We start from the raw sequence: 21,949 nt of genomic DNA, 5'->3' as shown, positions 1-21,949 counted from the left end.
AATTCTAACACGATAATATATGTACTTTGTAAATTGTCACTTTCTATAGTCATTTCAATATAAATTAAATTTATTTTTACCTTTGGTATAAAGCTAATTGTAACATGTCACATTATATTTAATTATAAAAAGAAATGAGTTGAATAAAGTATTGAAAGCATCTGAAAATTATTTAACAAAAAGACATATTAAAATGTATAAAGCTATATATACACTGCTTATAGTTTACAAAATCATTGTTTGAATTTTGAAAAAGAATACTTCCAAAATACCCGTTTGAAAGAAATACGTTTGAATATTTTCTATAGAGCGAATGGCACAAGCACGAGATCATGGACCTTTTCGGTTTTTCGTAGCGGAACATTTAGCAACACATTTTCCATTCATTGCTAGGTCAACTGCTCACAAACAGTATCACAAACAAAAGCACGTGCTCTTTTATGCAAACCAGGTTAACCAGTGACTATGTATTATCTCAGTGTAGCGATTGGATAACAAGTTAGCCAATTTACATAAAACTGTAAACACCGGAAAGGTCCATTGCTACATAGTTTTAACCCAACTTAAGATAGTATTTTGTTCCAAAATTCTTTATTTTGTTTAATGAATTATAATATGTGTTAAAGTACAAAGACATATTATGTCAGAACCGACCATATCATTATTGAAACAACATAATTTTACTGTTAATAAATTTTATAAAAATATTTCATTAGATATAGTATTATACCCTTTCAGAAAATGTGAACTGTCTAAACCATATAACTCCTCAACTACAAGACATTTATCATTTGTGAAGTTAATTGTATCGTTTATATTATCAAAATAAGGTATGGTATAATGTACAATCACCTAGGCAGACAATGTAACACTGATCAAATTTTTGTCCAATTTGTGGACAGCACTGATATCTTAATTGGGTAATCTGAGCACATCGAACTATAATACCACCCGTTTCTCTTGCCATTATACAATGGTAATTGTCAGGGTATTTTAAGATTTCTAGTATACTATATCTGTTTGACATTTGACCCTTTGTCGCTAGATCATAGCTGAAATTGGCTTCCACGCCTTCTTTATTTGGAATGAATAGCTGAATACGGTACAAATAGAATATAATACCTTATAACGCACTGACACTATTTCCAAAGGGAATACTTTTTTCCCCGTAGGCATGTTGTTGCTTTTATTTGGTAAGGTAAAAACATAAGAGCTTTACTTATGTGGAAATATACATATAGATATTAATATCGCGTTTAAGTACACGATTTGTTTTTCTTTAAACTGTTTGATATGTGTGTTACTTAGAGTGATATACTATCAGTATATTTAATGAAAGCAATATCTAAACAACTATTCTACCATTCTAAACGACAACATGTGTTTATCACTAAAATGCAACAAATCTAGAATCAATCAATTCTGTTTGGTTATACGGAGTATAAAGAAAGCATCATAATTTAAATAAACAGGTATTTATTTCAAAATGCTCGCAACAAACATAAAAATTGCAGACTCGGTTTGAAAAAAAAACAACTGTTCATAAGAGGTGCAACATTCCTCACGCCCTCCTTGCACGGGCTTAAGCTGTATTCAATTTTTTCTACACTAAGTGTCTTGAAATCAATAGTCGAAGGACCAGACAAATATAACAACCATTTAATTTAACAACATCTAGGCATCTTTAACCAAACGTTTACAGACACAAAACTATCATATATCTATTATACCATGAATCTATTTTAGACGAAGTCAATTCAAATGAGAAACACCATTTAATATAATTTTACCCCCTCCTCGGTGCCTCTCGCCAAACACTTTTTACATCACGATAAACAAATTGACGGGTTTGCCAATTTTTTAAGGATGAAATCTTTATAGAGTATCGCTAAATGACATTTAATATAAAGCAAAAAGCAGTCATTAAATTCATGAAGCACTCTTAACATTTGGTTTAAAATTTGACGTTTACATGATTAATTGCCATAAACCGTCGGGTGAAGCCCAATAATTAAAACATAGTTCTTTCCTATTATATACTAATACTTGGTTAAATACGATCAACTGGAAATGTGAGAAAATATCTAAATTATTAACCGCATCATAACTTTTAATGGCTGACTATTCTGAATTTTAAATATCTGATAAATTAAACGAAGTAAGATTTAAGGATTGGTGCAACATTTGTCGAGATGAAACAACCAACATTTTAAGGCCATCTACCCTAAAGCGTAAGAGAGTTATTATCTGTTTCACTTACTATAGTAACACAGAGCAAAAAAAAAATACATGAAAAACAACAACAACAACAAAACTAATAAAAAACTGATTATAGCAGACTCGAACTTATTGAGCCTATATTGACAGGAGATGGAACGAGCAACATCTCATATGCCACCTGCTATCACGCGATGCGCAGGTAATTACTGTTGAGAAACTACCCTGAAGGGTTACATGCTGATTAAAAAAGGTTTTGGTGAATACCTTCATAAGAAATGTTAATTTGTAAAATTAAATTTGATGTAAACACACACGTATGCACGTTCTTATATAATAAATATACTTATACTTTTAATCAGTAATGTAAGATAGTCAGACTGGGAAGTTTAAAGAAAAAAATGTTGCAGACACTATCTGATTTTGAGTCTTATTCATGAACGACAATGGTAAAGGCACGCTACCGTCCACACCCAGTAGCACCGGTTTAAGTAGAATTTACCAAGTTAACATGAAAATTGTGTAAAATCAAATTTTAGATACAAGACGTATAACTAATTTCAATATGTTTTGTTTCCTAGATGGTGGTTTGTAATCCGCGAGGCTCTCCGAATGAAATAATGTTGTAATTGAAACTTATAAAATGTAAATATGTATATCCCGAACGAAAGACCATATCCCGCAAAAGACTATTGAGCCGTTATTTTTCATTAATTTTTACAGACAGGTTTGACAGTAATCATATGCTTCAGAAGTAACTTATATGCAAATATATACTTAAAATATAACAGAGACTGGTAAATATCTGCCATGAACAATTACTTTGAGCACTGCAATGTTAACTACCTGATACGTTAGATTCAACACTAACATTTTCTATCTTCTCAATTGCTTTTAGATATATATGTTTCCAATGCCGTGTCAATGCAAGAAAAAAAGTTTCCTAGTGTGAGACACTTGATACGCCAAGAACACCCGAAATGACATTAACCACACGGAGGTTATGTAATTGAAGATGAAGCAACGGCGATGATAAATTGCTCAACTGAAAACATCGTATCTCTACCATTGTCGTCCGCTAGTGGAATGGAAAAGCGATATCCGATCTAAACCTAATACAATATGGAGAAGTGTGTTTCTTTGCCTAATGCCAAATTTTGATTTAATACATTTACGTCGTAATATTGAATTGAATTAGAAGTTAATCATGTGGGATAATTAATTAGTTTTACTACGCTATATTGTTATGATGATAATGCAGATATTGTATATCTTTGTAATGAAGTTAAAGAGAACTTTATTCGTACCGAAGTTTGATCGCGTTTACAGTCCACATAATTATCAAATGCGTAAACATGTATTGAGAAATCGTTAAATTGTAATTCATTTGTCATGACAAACAAAATGCAATGAATTATAGACTCATGATTTAGGAAACGGAAGTAAAACCCAGCTTTTAGAATCATTATGATAATGAAATCTGCCACTGGTACATTCTGTATAAACGTAAATCTAGCAAGCTTTTCTATATTTTAAACAATTGTTTACAGCTGGAAAATATTGCACTTTCAGTTTACAGGAATGCTGCGAAAATGCTTTGTACTTAATGTCACAAATTAATTTTTTCTTTGCACGTAATCTTTCCATAGCAACAAACACGTTAGCTTTTACAGTAAACGTATGACTAATCCACGACTAACACTTTCAAGAAAAGATAATAAAGGGTTTGTATCTCTTAAAATTGTTAAAACAGGAGACAAAAAATGTTTACACTGTTTTATTTAGTTCAAAAAGTGCAATGCATCAAAGACAAAATCCGCGCGAGTTGAGTTTTTACACATACTCTGTATCACACTTTATACAAGGTAAAATTTGGAGATGAAAGACTCTGACAACCACTGGTTTTAGACTACAAAATATAAATAGCAATTAATTACGATTTTTTTTGTTGCTCCCAGTTTAATTAGTTTTCTTACTAAGCAGGGTTACACTTAAACATCATAAATGATTAACAAGGCTTTGTTATATTAATATAGTACGGTATTTAACAACACATAAAACGCCATGTAGCTCATTCTTGTGTCATTAATAATATACTCTGGCTGAACCGCGCCAGGAAGTGCACGTTGGATTTTGCACATCTTAAAAGCCTAAGAAATAAAGAGCAGTTTCGTGATGTTAATATAAGAATAATAATAGGTGAGGGTCCGACACCGTCATGCAATTCTCAGTGTCGAAGAATTGCGGTTTCGTTAAAAACTGTTAAACTGAAATAAAAATGTCACTTCGAGCATTTAATTCTGTACGTCAATATATATTAAAAACTAAACATAAATGAAGTTTGGTCAAAAGTTTTCTTCAATTTTACTCATTGAATATAGCAATAAAAATCTTGAAGGAACACATGCTTGCGGAAAACACTTTGGAAACAGTTTGGAAACTCAGATTTATTTAACTTATATTATGTTATATTTATACCTTATTATATAGACCTGTCTGATTCCTTAAAGAATTAGAAAAGACCTTGAATCCTTCAGAAAATGACGTATTAATACATAAAGAAAGGATAAGGACAGATGCTGGACTGAGAAAAAATGTCAACAAACAAAACCGATGCAAAGTCGGTTTCCTTGAATCTTTAAAGCACTAAAATGTATTCAAAAGGCGAAAATATACGAGTGTACATAGATTTAGATGCCATTATATGAGAATATGATTGCTCTTTGCAAATTTCATTTTTCCTTTATATTTCTTGAAAGTAATATAAGTAGTGGTGAATATTTTATAGTCAGCGTTTCTTAGGAATAAATATATAAATAAAATATGAACATGCATCACAATTTCCTAAGTTAAGTTAATAAATCTATAAGAATTAAATCTATGAACACAGGTCAGCTTCCTAAAATTGATTTCCTAAAATTGATCCCAAAATAACACGAAGTTAAAGTGTAACTTCCAAAGAATGCAATTCATTATAATAGTTAATGTAAAAAAATGTGTTTTTAAAGGAACGTTTACATTTCTAGTATAAAGATAAAATGTCATAAACGCTTTCTTTTTCTATTAAAATTCACTTAAATGAACATTTGATTAAATTTCTATGAAAGATTTCTATCATAATAAAAAAAAGAAACCGGCTACAAGAAATAACTATGTGTAATGGCGTAAGTTATTAATTTGAAATAAGTTAAATTATTTTTGAAATATATAGGTACGATATGAAATGAATAATAATAATCGTCATCAAAGATGTTTATAATACTTCTTCAAAAAGCCTGAGGGATTTTTTTTTAATTTAACGATACATTTGACGGAAAAATTAGATTGAAATCATTCGTTTAGAAATCATTTGTGAGTATTGAGAATATAAAATATGTTTATGCAGCAATATAAAGATATCAAATATTATTAGCAATTATCATATAAATTACAATAATTTGGGAAATTTTATTAACAAAACGACGGCATATTAACGTTTTTTATGATGCCGCCATTTCTTTGCTATACCATGTGTATATATAATATAAAATGGATAAATGGAATACAGTGTAGATGAGAAAAAAAATGAAAGAAGTGACGAATGTAAGTAAGTTACAATTCAGTAAGAAAGAAATATAAATGTTTTTTTCAAAATCAAAATATGTGACGACAGTAAACTCCGCTTATTTTCCGCTTTATTTAGTAATTTTTATCTTATTTATTCATAAAAAATATCGCTAATTTAGTCAAACAATTATATTTTATTGTATAACAGAGTGATTTTTTAGCCCAAACTTTCCGAACCGAATAATATGATCTTAAAAAAGTGCCATTGGTTAACATAACAAAGTATGTATAAATACAGATATGATTTCTTCAATATGAATTATTTAATTTTAAACAAACATCCAACATGTCGTCATATGACAAACTTCGCAGGGTTTTGTTCTAGCCTAGCCAAAGCCACTAGAGATCCTTTCCTATATACTTGCAGAAAAGTTATCAGAATAATAAAATCATAATACATTTAAGCACTACTGACCATAGGTACTTTGTTTTCTATTGTAAAAATTCACGTCAAAAAGATTTCCTCACTTTGCTCATAAAAGTAGAAATTGAGGAAAAATGGAGTTAAATGATCTTAGATAGCTTATTACAATATACATTTAGATATACTAAGAATGCCCTAACTGTTTATGTATTGCGATTTACATAAATCAAAAATTAGATGATAAAAAAAACTATGCAATGACAGTACGTAATAAGTTGTCCAACAACTTTCAGATAATGAAAAAGGAGAAAATTATGAACTGGAAATGAATATTAGCTTATTTCATATTTTGGCAATCACAGACATTTTCAACGGAACGACATCAGTGATTGTTGCGTACTTGGAATATTTTGGAATTTACCGAATGTCTACCTATTTCATTCTATTCTAGCGGCGGTGCTAGGGGGCGTCAGATGTTCCTACACTTCTAACAGATCATACAGAACTTAGTTTTATGAATTCATTATTGTACTTTATTCCTAGCATATAGTTGACCATATAGATGACCTTGTTCGAGCGTTCCATATTTAAAGAAATATTTGCATAAAATTTATTAGTTCATTTATATATAAGTGATCACAAAACACATTCAGCTATGTAATAAACAGCACTAAGGCAGTACGTCAGATTTTTGTATCTATTTTTTCTAGAAAGTTCAATGATCATATCAGCTCAAATATACATTATGAACATTCGTATTGCCAATTTATTGTATAATGTGAAGTTTTTATTTGTAATTTGTTGACATCCATAGCTTATTAAAGCCCCTTTAGAAAAATGTAGACCGGACTAACAAATTGTCAAACGAAGACATTTGTGTATTCACCAAGGCTGTCAATTATTTGTCTTACCGTGTTCTTAATAGATTTTTAATGGTATAGTTGTTGGTCAGTGACCACAGTGAAGGTGTTAAAGATACATAACATCCATGCGGACCCGGATAATGATTGACTTTTACGACAGAAAGTGTCCAGCAGTGTAGGTAAAGTATAATATCATATTTTCTTCCTCTTCTCTTATATAGGTTATTGTTGTGTATTTTAATTCCTCATATTTATGAAGTCATCTTTCACAATTTTGTTCAAAATCAAACCAACACAACAACACAACAACGCAGAATCTTCAGTTTGTTGTTAGAATGATAAGAAAAGAAACACCCACTTTTAATTAATGTGTTGACATAATAACTAAATACTAAACTTTAAACAACATAAAGTCCAGAAAAATTATCAACAAAGTCAGACAAGCTTGGTCCCATTGGGTTTGTAAATAATAAGAAATTGTCAACCAGAAATTCAGTGATGATTAGACAATGATTGTAGAAGCTTAACAAAACAAAATAAGCGTTTTATTGACACTGACTTTATCAACTACGCCGCATCTTTATATGTTCATAGGCCCGATTATAATTAACTTTTTACAAGTCTACGGAAACACCGATTCTTTTCAACAAAATCATAATAAACCATCAATTAAGATTATCAGGACGTCTCAATTGAATTAATTCATGGTTTACACAAGAGCATTAAACAAGAAATAATTCATGTTTTCACAGAAGATGTAACAATCAGATGAACTACATTAATTGATTCGAACTGATTTCATTCCGTATGAAAATTGATTATTATCTAAGCAGTGTATTTGGATAATAAAATAGTGTAAGATGTATTTGTTAACTCGATCGGTTACCTGTATCAGGATTTCAAAAGCAAGGTGCTTACAATAAGGCAATAAGTGTCTGCCTTTTAATCATATATTTGCCGAGCGAATGGGTCTGATTGAGTCTATTTACTTTGTTCATTAAATAGTCTCTGATCTAACAGTGGGACCACCTCTTTGACGGTCTTTGTTGCAAACTAACACCCGCGACTTCAAACACTGCCATCTAAACAAGACTTCTTGTTATGATTGTGTACATATTTTAGAGGATCATGAGAAAATGTCAAATTTCTATTTTGACCGACAAACTGAAAAGGGAATATAACTAAGAGACAGTAATTATGACAATTAATCGCCTGTTAATTTTATTTAAAAAGGACATTTATTCCACTTATTTACTTGTTACAGGGCATTTATATTGAGTGTGTACATCTTAAAATTGGGACGTTTTCTGACGAATTCAAATTTGTGTAATATTATATTTTCTTTTTCATTAAACTCACCTTTCTCCCTGCTTTGTTGTTGTGTTTATTCATTAAAGATCTCGCCGTTTCCTCAATTTCTCGTGCATCAAGAAATTTTCTAGCAAGTTTAAGTCCATGTTTTATATCGGCACTACAGCCACCCCAAGTCCAACCTTTGTCACCTTTTCGTTGCATTTGCGATTTATCACAACCGCATTTGTCTAGACTTCCTACACTACACGCATGCGTAATGGCATACACTACACCAGACGAACTTATTGCCGACCAAAATGCAGCTTCTTTGCTTGCTGAAAAATATGATTAAGAAAAGTAAATTTAAAACTTATCTTATAATAGCTTTATTTTCCTTTTCTTAATTAAATAAGGAACTATAAATGCAAGATAGCGTCCTTATCTATCTAATTATCCCCCTTTATGCTCGCCAGTATATAGTCTTCAACTCTTTAGCTAATAAAGCACGAAAGTTCTTGACATGAGATTTTGAATTCTTCTTTATTTTCTACAGTTATTTTTTTATATACGAGATGCATGTTTTGTTAAACCGCGAAATAATAACGCCATACACGAATCTGTATATTTAGTTTTTTCTTTATTTATTCTTCATTGCTTAATATAGTGATGTCTCGAAAGCAATAATGACAATGAAAAGTTCGATATATTTTGCGACCCCCCCCCGCACCGGTATGAGCAGTATATGTACACTTAAATATTATATATTACAGGCTGCATATATTGTATAAAAACGATAATATAATCGCTGATATATAATCTATAACTGACGGCAATGGCATAATGAAATAATAAAAGAAAATTAATCATACAAAATTATGAGTTCAAACATAAAAAATGTTATTATTTCGATTATAAATTAGAATGAATAAGACATTTGTATTACGCTGGTAATGAACACACTGTAAAGTTTCTGTTTAATTACTAGCAGCAAGTTTTAAGTATATCATTAATAAACATTTATGTTTCTTTATAATCAATCAAAGGACTGCGGTTATATGATGCACCGTTTTACCCTCCACTTCCACAGGTATCAGTAATCCATTACATTACAGATATCAGTAATCCATTACAGTATATATTATAGTTTTAGAAAATAGATATATAACAACCTGTGAACTTCTCAGGTAAAATAGGTAATACATGTATACATAAGATTAACAACATCTCCAATATGAAAAATCTCTAGTTCAACTTTTTACTGTTTTCAGACAATACTTCTTTAAAATTTAGAAAAGCGACACTGACTTTACTTTGAAAGTTGCACTTTTTACCTAGTTGATATATTTTATTAAGAATAATGTAATGTATTGCTTATAAAATCAAGAAATTATCATGTTTATTCCATAATTTATTTATTTCATATTCAGTGTATATTTTATGTATTTAATATACATGTATATTGATAATAAACCACGTTGATTTTTTTCAAAGTTACCTAGTCATTTCAACTTGAATCTGTAGCAACTTGAGGAGTAATTTGTCGGGTAATATATTGATCATGTTATATATTGAAGTAAACTAGGATCATTAGGAAATAGATGTATTATTAAAAAAAGAAAAGTTTTCTGAACCTTTCTATTCCACAATAGTCACAATGATTTGAGTAGGAAGGTTAGCTGTGATTTTATCTTAATTTAACGAGACAGCTGTTTTAAAGCGAATCAACATTTCTATATGAAACAGTTTCGGGTGGGCTGGTATACTTTTTTCATCTTTCCTCTTCAGTGCAATTTGATGCATGCACAATTCAGCCTTTAACTGTTTTATTTATCACTTTACCGCTCTAAACAAAAAAGGTATGGGTTGAAAGAAGAAACGGTGTAGGGTAGGTAAGAAATAGAGAGAGAAAAAAATGAACTGCGATAACAATCAAGATAATCCTTCTTAACATGAACATCTTGTAGCTTTGTGTGTATAAAAAATACAACGGCATACATCTTACGTTGCGCTGTAATACTGTGACATGAGAGAAAGAGTCGTTGAAATAACAGACCGTACAATACACAGCTATAAAGTAAGTTGTCAAAGTTTTTGTATTACTAACCTATGCATTGGCAGCTCATCATTTTAATATTTTGACACTTTCTATTAAATTTTTGACGATAAATCACCGAGATAATACACCGAGCGTCTCTAAGCGTCTCCGGCGTTTACCTGACATTTGCATTTTGATGGTCGTCTGCTACCGTCATCTTTTTTATGGAGATAGACAAGGAATACGTTTTATTGCGATAACCCTTTTAAACAGTCAAATGCTTTGAAGGCGCAAAACAAAGCGGACGAACAATTGAAAGACGTTAAGGTGAACATATGATGTTGCAAGCGATATTGTACATATACTGTTTTCGATTTTTAAATATGAAATATAGTTTACTATAAGTAATTTATTTAGTTTTTACGTTCTTTTCTTTTTTTTTATATATAAATGTTTCTATATATTTGTTTTTTATTTTGTTTGTATTTGAATAAACCAAGATCTTCCTAAAAGTCTAAAAGAAAATAACACAATTTGTTTAGTTTTTGTCTCTAAGACTGCAATGAAATTCATTGACAAAAATTGAATGATTATCTCCCTAAAATAAACTCAACTGTGCCTATAAAAAGAAACGAAATCAATAGGCATTTCATAAAAAAAATGTTTGAATATTTATAATGTAATTGAAATGTATTGATGGTACTGACCCCGTGAATAGATATATAAACTATTACTGTCAAACCGATCTGTTGCGTAACAGACATTTCATTATCTTTATTTGCACAACCTTTAATGTAATATTATTCCGTATAAGACCAAATTTATTTAAAGACAGTATAGTTAACAAGAACAAATATTACCAGCGAGAGATTATTGACCGACAATTATGCTAGAACTTTAGTATCACAATGCTACAAAAAAGAACTGCAAGTTTCTTTTTATTTAAATCAAATTTTTGGATTGAAAATCGTTACATTTATTTGACAATATTATACGTTTTTTTTCTCTTTAATAATGGGCTTTGCACTGTAGTATGTGAAAGATATTTTGATATCATTTTCTTCAACTCTCTTTCTGCTGCGTTTTAAAACGTATTGACCGACATCATTTCAATACAAGTTTTTTTTAATGTATCTTTTCAGTCTACCCATTAAGAATTATATCCAAATTGTAAAATTTGTTTTAAAAAAAATTAATTTGAATTTGAAAAATATGGCGTTTGGAGTCATAAAAATGTATTGCATACACGCCGAAGAATTACCATTGTCACTTGTAAAACAAACTATAGGGAGGATAAATGAGCGCTTCACTACAAAACCAACGTAATGGGTTTGCGACCAGCATGGATCCAGACCAGCCTGCGCATCCGCTGTTCGCTATCAGTTTCTCTACTTGTAATAGGGTTTGTAAGCGAACAGCATGGATCCTGATCAGACTGCGCGGATGCGCAGACTGGTCTGGATCCATGCTGGTCGCAAACGCATTACGTTGGTTTTGTCGTGACGCGGCTCAAATGAGCGCTCCGGTATAATGTGACGTTTTAATTTACCTGAATTGTAATGATTCTTATTATTAAGTATCTATTCAATAATAATAATGATGGATCGATTTATGTCAACACATTGTTAGGCGTGCTTTACTTCTTTTCAAAGGAGCAATGGAAAAAGAAACAACTGATCTATGATAGTTTACATTAACTGATTCCCACAACAGAAGAATTGTCTGTACATATACTTGGTATTGAATTTTAAAAAAGTTGATATTCTTATAGACGTATAGAGATTAACAAAGAGATACATGGTATGGTTTTAAGATTGTTATGACAAAGAATAGCAAATTCATTAATATAGTTCATATATACTGACTTATGATAAAGGTTTTTTAATTAGAAAGAAGCGCATTTTTACTCTTAACCTGTTTAATTTGTGTAATGGTTTTGCCCTGCTTTGAATGTGTGTGTGTGATGAGTTTGGCCTGCTTTGAATATGTGTAATAAATTTGCCCTGCTTTGAATATGTGTAATGATTTGCCGTTTGATTGAACAAGTCGTTCAGTGAATTGATTTGCATGCCTAAGCTATAAGTAATTGGCTTCAAGAAGTAAAGATATAGTGTGTTGCTTGTCTGCTGATACTGGTGCAAAGGTTTGTTTCGGTTTTTGTGGTAAGAGATCAGCTAGATTTTGACATCGATTGAACGCCGTTAAGCTAAACAATGATGCAATGAAACTTCTGGCTGTTGTGTGATAATTTTACAATATGTAAGTATATATATATATATACTTGGATGAAAGCAGTCCTATTTAAATGATATTCTGCATCAACTCTTATGTTGCAATGTTGCTAATTTCTAATGTCGGGGAATTTCAATATATACTACATCACAGCCTTTCTTGTATGTTTGCAGGTTTGTAGAGGGAATTATGTTATTATGTCTTTATTGACATCCTCAATGAAAGAATGTAATACAAAAATAAAAAAGAACGTTTTATATTTGATTGATTTACTATGCGAAACGATTGACGGAATAATGTCTTAATTTATTTAAGATTTCTCTTCGTTGTATGAAATTGTCGTGAACCTTAAGATAGTTAAAGTCCTTCGTCAATGTTATTAAAACCATTATATTATGCCAATATCTTGTCTATCAAATTAATTAAAGATCACGTAGATTTCTTCAGTAGACGATATCATTATATCACAAGATACGGTTCTCTACTGTTTTACTCTAATCAGTTATGTTTCTTTTGTATAAGCTGACTGTACTGTAGAGAGGTGAGCATATAAAATATTTGACCTTGTCTTTATTTTAGGGACTATATCTGACGGTAATCGGGCCTTAAATACTTTAACACGATGCCCTTAACAGGTGTCTTAAGTAGGAATATCACAGTTATCAGATGTGTGAAGTATGATTCAAATACTATCCAAATACTAACGTTTACATCCGACTAAGTATGAGTTAGCAAAAATAAAGACTGAATGTTTTTGCTGTTGAGTAAAGATCAACCTAAATTCTGGCTTGATCTAAGAAGATACAATGTCGGCCATGGTTTATAATCGTAATAAATGTTAATGCCCCATTTTTTTTCCGGAAAAAATAGTTTGTTTTTAAGTTATCAGTTTGTATTTGATGTGGTTTTCGGGTGATTTTGTATTCTTGCGCAATGGAAAGAAAATAGTGCAAATAATGTTAACTTTAGATTTTTGTTGTGAACTTTGCTATATTTAACTGATTTATGATAAGTTTGATTATTAAGGTGTATCAAACAATTATAAAGTGTGAATCTAGAAATGTTTTGATCAAAGACACATAAATGTAGGCTTTATTATCAAGATTTTTATCTAGCATATTTTAAAAACATTGAAATAAATAAGGTTTTAGATAATGTTTTATTTAATGTCTTTACGTAAAAAAGAAAAGCATTTGCGTGCGTAGTATCAATAACAATCCAAATACTTATATGTACCAAATTTATACAATTACTTTTTGTTTCAATCACTAAAATAGTTAGAAGGTTTGACACTGCTAGCCATGGCTATTGTCGTAAAATTTTAATTACAATACATACATGACACAACACCATAACACGCTGTCATTGGGATCATTTTATTTAATAAACTATTTTTCCGATTCAGAGATCAAAAGAAAAATCAAAGGAATACTTGCCTCATAAAGGTTAAGAATAACGCATTCCAAATTTGTTCATATTGGGGACAATTAATGATTTTATACAAATATCATAAAGAAATGGCGACAACTTCTCTAGACATACCTACAAAAAGCAGTTCAAACTACATTAAATAGACATAGTTTCTAAATATCAACCGATATTATAATATCAATTTTAATTCATATGCAGATTTTTATATATTTACTTATGATTTTTTTACATTTGACAGAATTTAACCTCAACCAATGAGCTAAAGTTGTATGAATTTGGGTTTCTTTGAGCAATACGAAATATCGCAACTGAAAATAGTTCAATTTAACAACATATGTAGTATTTACAGCTTTTTTTCCCTGTATAAAATACAAGTAAACTTTAATGAAAGTTTAGGTTAAATATACATAAAACCATGCTCTGAAAACTTTTATTAACGCTTAATAGCATTTCATAGTGCATTTTATGGTGTGAAAATAGTTGAAATTCAAATTGACACTGCGATTTATAAGTATAAATATATATATGAATTAAGTTTGAAGTTCTTATAAGTGAAGAGCCTCAAAAGATGTAATAACAAAAGCTTTATAAAACAGAAGAAGGAAGTTTGATAAATATTGAAATCTGTTAAATCATGTAATGGTAACTGTTACGCAAGAAGTTGCCATCCCCCACCCCAGCACCGCCGTAAGTAATATTTTGTGATCAAAAGTACAGTAACAAAGAGTTACTAGAAAAAATAACTAAAACTGAAGCAATTTTAAAGGATATTTTAAAGTGTAAATTTTAATTTTTTTGCATTTAAAGGTGCAAGCTCTTGTAGATTTGATTTCTGACTCGTGTTTATTATGTAATGTCTTGTTCAAACTTAGATTGTATAAGTTGTTATGAGGGTGTGTGTTTGAATCAAACGTTTGTAAACAAGTTAAACTATATGTTAAGCATGCATCTCGATTGTAAAATTTTAATGCTTGATGGAAAGACAATTATAACGTGTTTCTTTGAACTAGTTGAGATTAAGACACGTTTACATAATGACATATTTAATCATATTTACGTTTGTTATAATTTGACGAGTCTACCACGCAATTTGGAAAACAATCTAAAAGTACAATATAGCGTACCGGTATATTGTTTATTCTCCTGCTTGTTCGATTGTATGAGAACAGAAACAATATCATGTGATAACTTAGACTGTTTTTACACCACACATGTGGTTCGAACTTGTATTAAAATGGTATAAAGCCTTAAACATTATTTATTTATATACGTTTATATGTATTCATTTATACAGTCATTATTATCAAGGCATTGTTCATCAGGTCAAGGGAGATATCGTGTTTCTAACATATTACCAAAAACTGACCGATAAGACAAGAAATAAAAACATTATTAATTTGACATGTTATTCTATGTCGGCAATGACAAACAAATCTATGTTATCGTCTCTAACAAAATTACTAATTTGGAAACATTTTATAATGCTTCAAGAATCCTCTTGAGGCAAAATTTGATCGGTTTGTCTGTAAAATAAAATCTGTTTAGTGTACTCAGATACATTTTTGTTATTGTTGCTTTTTTGGAGCATTAATATAATTCTATATTTTTGTTATATAAGTTAAAAACAAACTGTTCAAATCTGTCACAATTTGCAAAGATGTTTTTTCTATGTATCCTGCCTACCTGTCACATTAAGCTTGGTGACTCAATAAAAAGAAACATAACTGTAGCAAAAAATATGCATATTTTATTTGTTAAAACAATTTCAGTGTAAATAAATACATATATATTGAATCACTATGAAAGATCTTTTTTGAGTCTGATAACTTTTGCTGGATAATAACTTTTTAGCGAAAACAAAAATTGAACTGTGATTTGATATTTGATGTTTCTTAAACTAAAACCTATATTTTATTGCAAAAACTCAAACTTATTGTGTTCGGTATTCAAAGCAGAAAACATGAAAATTGTACGAAAAAGAATTTTCAAAAACGTCCAACCCAAGTTGTTTATTATATTATGATTATTACAATGATTATAATTATTATTCCGTGATATAAGTACTTAATATACCAACATCTCATTATCATTTAACATTCGTTATGAACTTCATGTGATAAGTTGATTTTTTTCTTAATTTTAAAATTTGATAAATAAATAAATAAAAGCACGTTGTTAACGTAAAACAAATCACACAAAATTAGATAGATTTCAGAGCGTATATAAAATATTTATGTCACATATAAACATGATGTGTTTTTTTTCTGTAGTCTTAATCGAAAATAGTTTTCGATTGTAAATTCTGATTCATTTTACATATTTATATATCGAATTATTTGATAAGATCGTGGTCGGGGACATTCTTTGATAAATGAAAGTAGAAATAATTTGTTATGTTAGCATTGGACTTAATTTATCAATGTATATTTGTTTGATATCTTAAAACATATGCATATGAGCCGCGTCACGACAAAACCAACATAGTGCGTTTGCGACCAGCATGTATCCAGACCAGCCTGCGCATTCGCGCACTCTGATCAGGATCCATGCTGTTCGCTATCAGTTTCTCTACATGTAATAGGGTTGGTAAGCGAACAGCATGGATCCTGATCAGACTGCGCGAATGGTCTGGATCCATGCTGGTCGCAAACCCACGATGTTGGTTTTGTCGTGACGCGGTTCATATGCATATTACAATAATCCGTATAGGCTATATTATCTTATGTTGGTGCTTACGTGCGAGCTTTGATGTGAGACAGATCTAAGCTATTGGAAACCGCCACATTATCCAGTAGAATATAAAATCGGGAGAACTTTTGGTAAAAGTAAATTATCGTACATTTCAACGTTACTTCAATGAAACGCCCTTATTTCTAAAAATACAGATGAAAATAAATATCTAAAAGAAATCCATTTTAGCATATATTGCATAGAAATAGAAACAGGAATACCTAAAAACCAACAACAAACGTTTTTGCTGCATGTGTACGTATTGTGTAAATGACTAAAATCCCGTTCTTTGGTTATAACAAGATTCAATTCATTAATAAAATTGATATTTCTTGTCTTATAATAGCTTTCCTATACCTGGAGTCTTGTGCATAATATCATTGTATTAATTGTTTACCCCCAAGCTTTTGGGAGTCGAGCACCTACCTATTTCGTGTTGATATCCGAATAATGACTGGTATTTTGAAGCACTGGAACAGTTCCAGCGCATGTTTCGAAACTGAAACTGGCACTCTGTGATCCCTATTTTAGCTCCCTCGCCAATCACCGCCATTGCTACAGGCCTACTGCGACATATCGCCCTCTGACGTGGGGCAAGACCAGGGATTTTATTACAAATGATATTGGCCCCTAAGGCGACCACGGATGACAGTGCACTGAAATGTGAAAGAAAATTATGTTGCGTAAAAATATCAGTAAAAGATAATAAAAAACAGTAAAACAAAGCACTGTTTGATGACAAATAAGATCTTTTTGCTCACTTTTTGCTTTGAGCAATAGTGCTTATCTGTGCCCTCATTGTCTAATTGCTTCCATACAAATTCTTGAAATAACATAAAGGCAAGTGTATATTTAAAATAAAATGAATAAAGAAGAACACACTTAGGTTGTTACTTATATAAGAATTACTTAACACATATACAATAAAACGTTCTACGTAAGAATGGTTGGCGGGTATTATCATTAAAATATCTTTCGCCGAGGTCATGCATTCCAAAAATGCAATAATAGTTACCCTTTCAAGAATTGGAAATGGAATTTAGCTACATTATTGAAATATTTACAATATATTAATAAAAACCTTTGGCACAATGCATGTCTGCGTAAACACTGAGAGTTTTTTCTTAAACTTTTGCAATAACTGACTGTTAACATTATTATACTTTGTGTTAATATATTTTTGGCTTAATCAGAGCATTTTAAGTAATATGTCGTTCCTAAAGGCTGAAAACTTTCCCTCGGGCAACAGAACACTAATTTAAAATGAGATTCTGACACGTTTATTAATAAATAAAAATATTTAATTTCTTATCCGCCAAGATAAATTACCAATAATATAAACACGAAACACATGATATAACTATTTGATATAAAACTGTTTTGTTTGATTGTTTTTAAAAAGGGTAAGAAAGTGAGAGAAAAAAAAAGAAACAAAAGTGCTTGTCATAGGGTGGAAAGTGGTAATTACATTACTGGTGCCGGTGGTATACCACAAAGTTTGGGACCAAAGCCACAGGCGGTATATATAATGACATATTGATGCTTGAACGTAGGTATGGCACACGAACATTGAACAAAAAACATAAACTTGGGTTTAAGGTGTGATGTTGTCAAATATATATAAACATGCGCGTTTATTTGTTTATGGGTCTATATCAATGAAGACAGCCTTGAAAAAAGCTTAAAACAAATACTTTTAACAGTGCATATAACCACAGAAAACGACACACTGTCAATTATCTGCCTATATGAAGTTAAAGATCCAATATAAACGCAAAAGTACAGCAAATATGTAATATGATTAGACGGTACAGAAATAACATAGTGACAGATAAAGCGTACCGTCATAATACTTGAAGATTTTATCTTTTATAATTCGTTTATTGGGCTGCATATTTCAAGATCTGATAATGTTTCACACAATTAGTTCGCACATTCCTACACGAGACTATACAAAGTGTTGTACAAGTATATCAGATGAGATGACGAATTGTGTCATTATTCGAACCTTGGTCACTGTCGTAATTAGCAATCTAATTTATTGCACGAGTTTTCCGTGATAAGTCGTATGACGTGAAGTATTTATGTCTGTAATTTATGGAGGAACAAAACAATGAGAAAAAAATTAATTGATATTTTAATAGTTTTATAAATCATGCTGTGAAATTTAATGTGCATTCCATTAAAATAATAATTAAATTCCATTTGATAATGAAAATGATGGAATGAGGTTGTTTTTTTTTTCTTTTCAGAATGTAAATTTTATTATACTAAAACGCAAGGTATTTCTTCTATGACGTCATTTACATGCGAGTATATAAATTAATTTTGGTAAAATTGTTACAAATGGCACAGTTATATAACTTATATCATGTGATGATAAGATACAAATAAACACTACAATACAATCCCAAGATTCTATCGAACCCATCCAAGGTTTTCACAGATTGAAGAAATATGGTTTAGTTATAATCAGTACTGATAACCTCTGATCTCCTTTATAAATTTTCATAAAACACTTTCTTTCACACTATTTTTTTTAAATATAAATGTAAGTCGGTGCTAGGGGGCATCATTTGCCAGTATGATCAAAGTTTATGTACAATTCTACATAAAATACACTTCGATTCTATTCTGTTCTGTATTTATCGAGTATTCTGGTTATTATATATTATGAGAAAATGACATTTATGTGTTTACAGTTATCATTACACATTGCACATAAACCAAATGATATTCACAATATGCTAATATCACATAAATTTAATTGTGCGGAAAATATGTAACCGTAAGTGCATAATTTAATGTTTGCGGTTAGCTCCCCTTCCCAATCCTGAAGACAGGCGTTTTTTTACAAGCAATATTTTCATGCTGTTATAAAGGTATCACTAAAAAGAATCTACGGCGTATGAAACATCATCGGAGCCACGTGGCAAACTTCCAGATTCTTTATTAGTACACTGGTGATTAAATGTTAATTATTTACAACAAGAGGTAATTATTTTGCTGATGAAAATTACAAGAAAATTTCTATGTTTAGGAATATTCTCATTTGGTATCGATTTGAGATAAAAAAAAATCCAAATTTTAATTCAATGAAATTTTATGAATTTTCATTATTGTATAAAAGTCAAATAAATGGTGTATGGCATTCGTTTGTCTCTTATATGAGCCGCGTCACGACAAAACCAACATAATGGGTTTGCGACTAGCATGGATCCAGACCAGCCTGCGATCCACTGATCGCTTACCAACTCTAAAACAAGTAGAGAAACTGATAGCGAACAGTATGGATCCTGATCAGACTGCGCGGATGCGCAGGCTGATCTGGATCCATGCTGGTCGCAAACGCACTATGTTGGTTTTGTCGTGACGCGGCTCATATGATTAAATGCTATTAATTAGTAATTAAAACAGTTGACATATAACCATTGGACAATTTATTACGTAAACAATGAAATACTCACGTGCAAAACATATCTATCATAATGCTATTTTTTTAATGAAACTATCTATTTGTGTTATAAAGTTGACATAATATATGTGATAAAACTCGTGCTGTTAGAACTGGGGGACATTTATTGTTTCTATTTCACGCATGACCAATTTTCAACGTCTGCGTCGGCGGTCGTAAAAAGCACGAAATAAAACCAGAAAAAGTATGACCTCAAATAAAAGAAATGAGTGTGCTTAAACAAAAACTTATATTTGCTAGTTATCTTATAGAAGCATAATAACATGAAATATTTTGAATACATACACGCACTGAGTATTCTTAAATCAATGTATGACTGCACGTGTTAACAAAAAGTAAAATTGCGTGAAATTTACAGTATTAATCAAACCATTAATAGTATGGTATGAAGGTTTATAGCTTTAATTAGTTTAATTAATATAATCTTAACTCTAAAGAAATAACATTCTTAGTTTGAACTATAAAACTAACAAACTATAATATTTAGAATGTTATGAACACGTAGCTAAAACTTGAGATTTTTTTCAATATTGACAAAAACTCTTCATCATCATGACTTAAAACGTGTAATTTCTAGTTGGCATAGCAACTTTTGCAGCGAAATTGATCGTACAATATCTTTATATTATCTTAATGGTGGTCCATATTCGTATGTTTATAAAACATCAATTTTGTTATTTCTCAAGTGTGTAAATTAGTAGGTATGAAATGAAAGAATAACATTTTAACGAATTCCTGTACCATTCGTACCCTTTCTCTATCGGTCTTTACAATCAGTAAAACAATTATGATGTTAATTAACATATTTTGATGTATAAAAATTAAACTCGAGACTTTTTCTGCAGTTTTTATAGCTTTGTGCATTGAAAATTTTGATTTTGAACTTTTGTCGGTATTGAAATGTCTGGCAATAATTATTTATTTTACGTATATTTGAAGAGGCGTATTTAATTCTTACCAGTGGTGACCTTTTGCCACCAGTATAGAGCAAGGTCAGCCTTCAGATCCATGAAGTATGACAGGCTGTCTACCGTTGGTTGACCGACTTTAAATTATCATATTGTCATCCTAAAATATGATCATGGCCAATTCCAAAAATGGAAGATGGACCCCACGTCAATTAAAGAAATTCTGCAGGTTATTGGGTAAATAATTACGAAAGTCGTTACATTACTGCCTCTTGAATACTAAAACACAAGTTAGCCTTAAAATAACTTTTTAAATGACATGTTTGTGTTTATATTAAGTTTTAATTTGATTAGTTCCAGTCGAGGGCCAGCTGATATCACACATTTCTGTTACATTTCTTTGTTACAACAAATCTGATGGGTTTTTTATATAACATTGTACGTTCCTAGTACGTCTTGTTATTGCTCCGCCAGTGTCTCGAATTTGACGCATTTTTATCATCAGATTTTCCTTTCGGTTCCCAATATAAAGCTACCAAAGGTCGAATGAAACATACCAGGTTTTTCTATTACAACAACCAAAAATACCCCATAGATCGACCAGTACAAAGTTTGTCTAGATATACTATAAGTAAATATATTGTCAACGTCATGTGTATGATTGACGATCTTTGTTCACCTGTCTGTCTGTCAATTAGCGTGGCTTATCTGACAAAATTTATGTCCATATGAGTTACAATATCTTACTCAAATCATCGGACAATCGACTAGCTGTAAAACAAGCAAAAGGAGAAA

General features: G+C 30.7%; 1 protein-coding gene across 2 annotated transcripts in view; it reads right to left on the bottom strand.

Moving 5' to 3' along the window:
• The window catches only part of LOC132755699 (protein Wnt-7b-like), a 51,638-nt gene that overhangs the window by 9,730 nt on the left and 19,959 nt on the right, over positions 1-21,949 (bottom strand). For both annotated transcript variants that reach the window (XM_060746592.1, XM_060746593.1), the window contains exons 2-3: positions 17,198-17,427; positions 8,410-8,678 (exon numbers count right to left, since the gene is read on the bottom strand). In XM_060746592.1, coding sequence (XP_060602575.1) covers positions 8,410-8,678; positions 17,198-17,427 — 499 coding nt within the window. The remainder of the gene's footprint in view (positions 1-8,409; positions 8,679-17,197; positions 17,428-21,949) is intronic.

Source organism: Ruditapes philippinarum, unplaced genomic scaffold (genome assembly GCF_026571515.1).
Source record: "Ruditapes philippinarum isolate M1 unplaced genomic scaffold, ASM2657151v2 ctg3864_1_1_1_1, whole genome shotgun sequence".
Classification (NCBI taxonomy): domain Eukaryota; kingdom Metazoa; phylum Mollusca; class Bivalvia; order Venerida; family Veneridae; genus Ruditapes; species Ruditapes philippinarum.
Note: the sequence above shows the minus strand (reverse complement) of the source record. Positions and strands in the feature narration are given on the sequence as shown.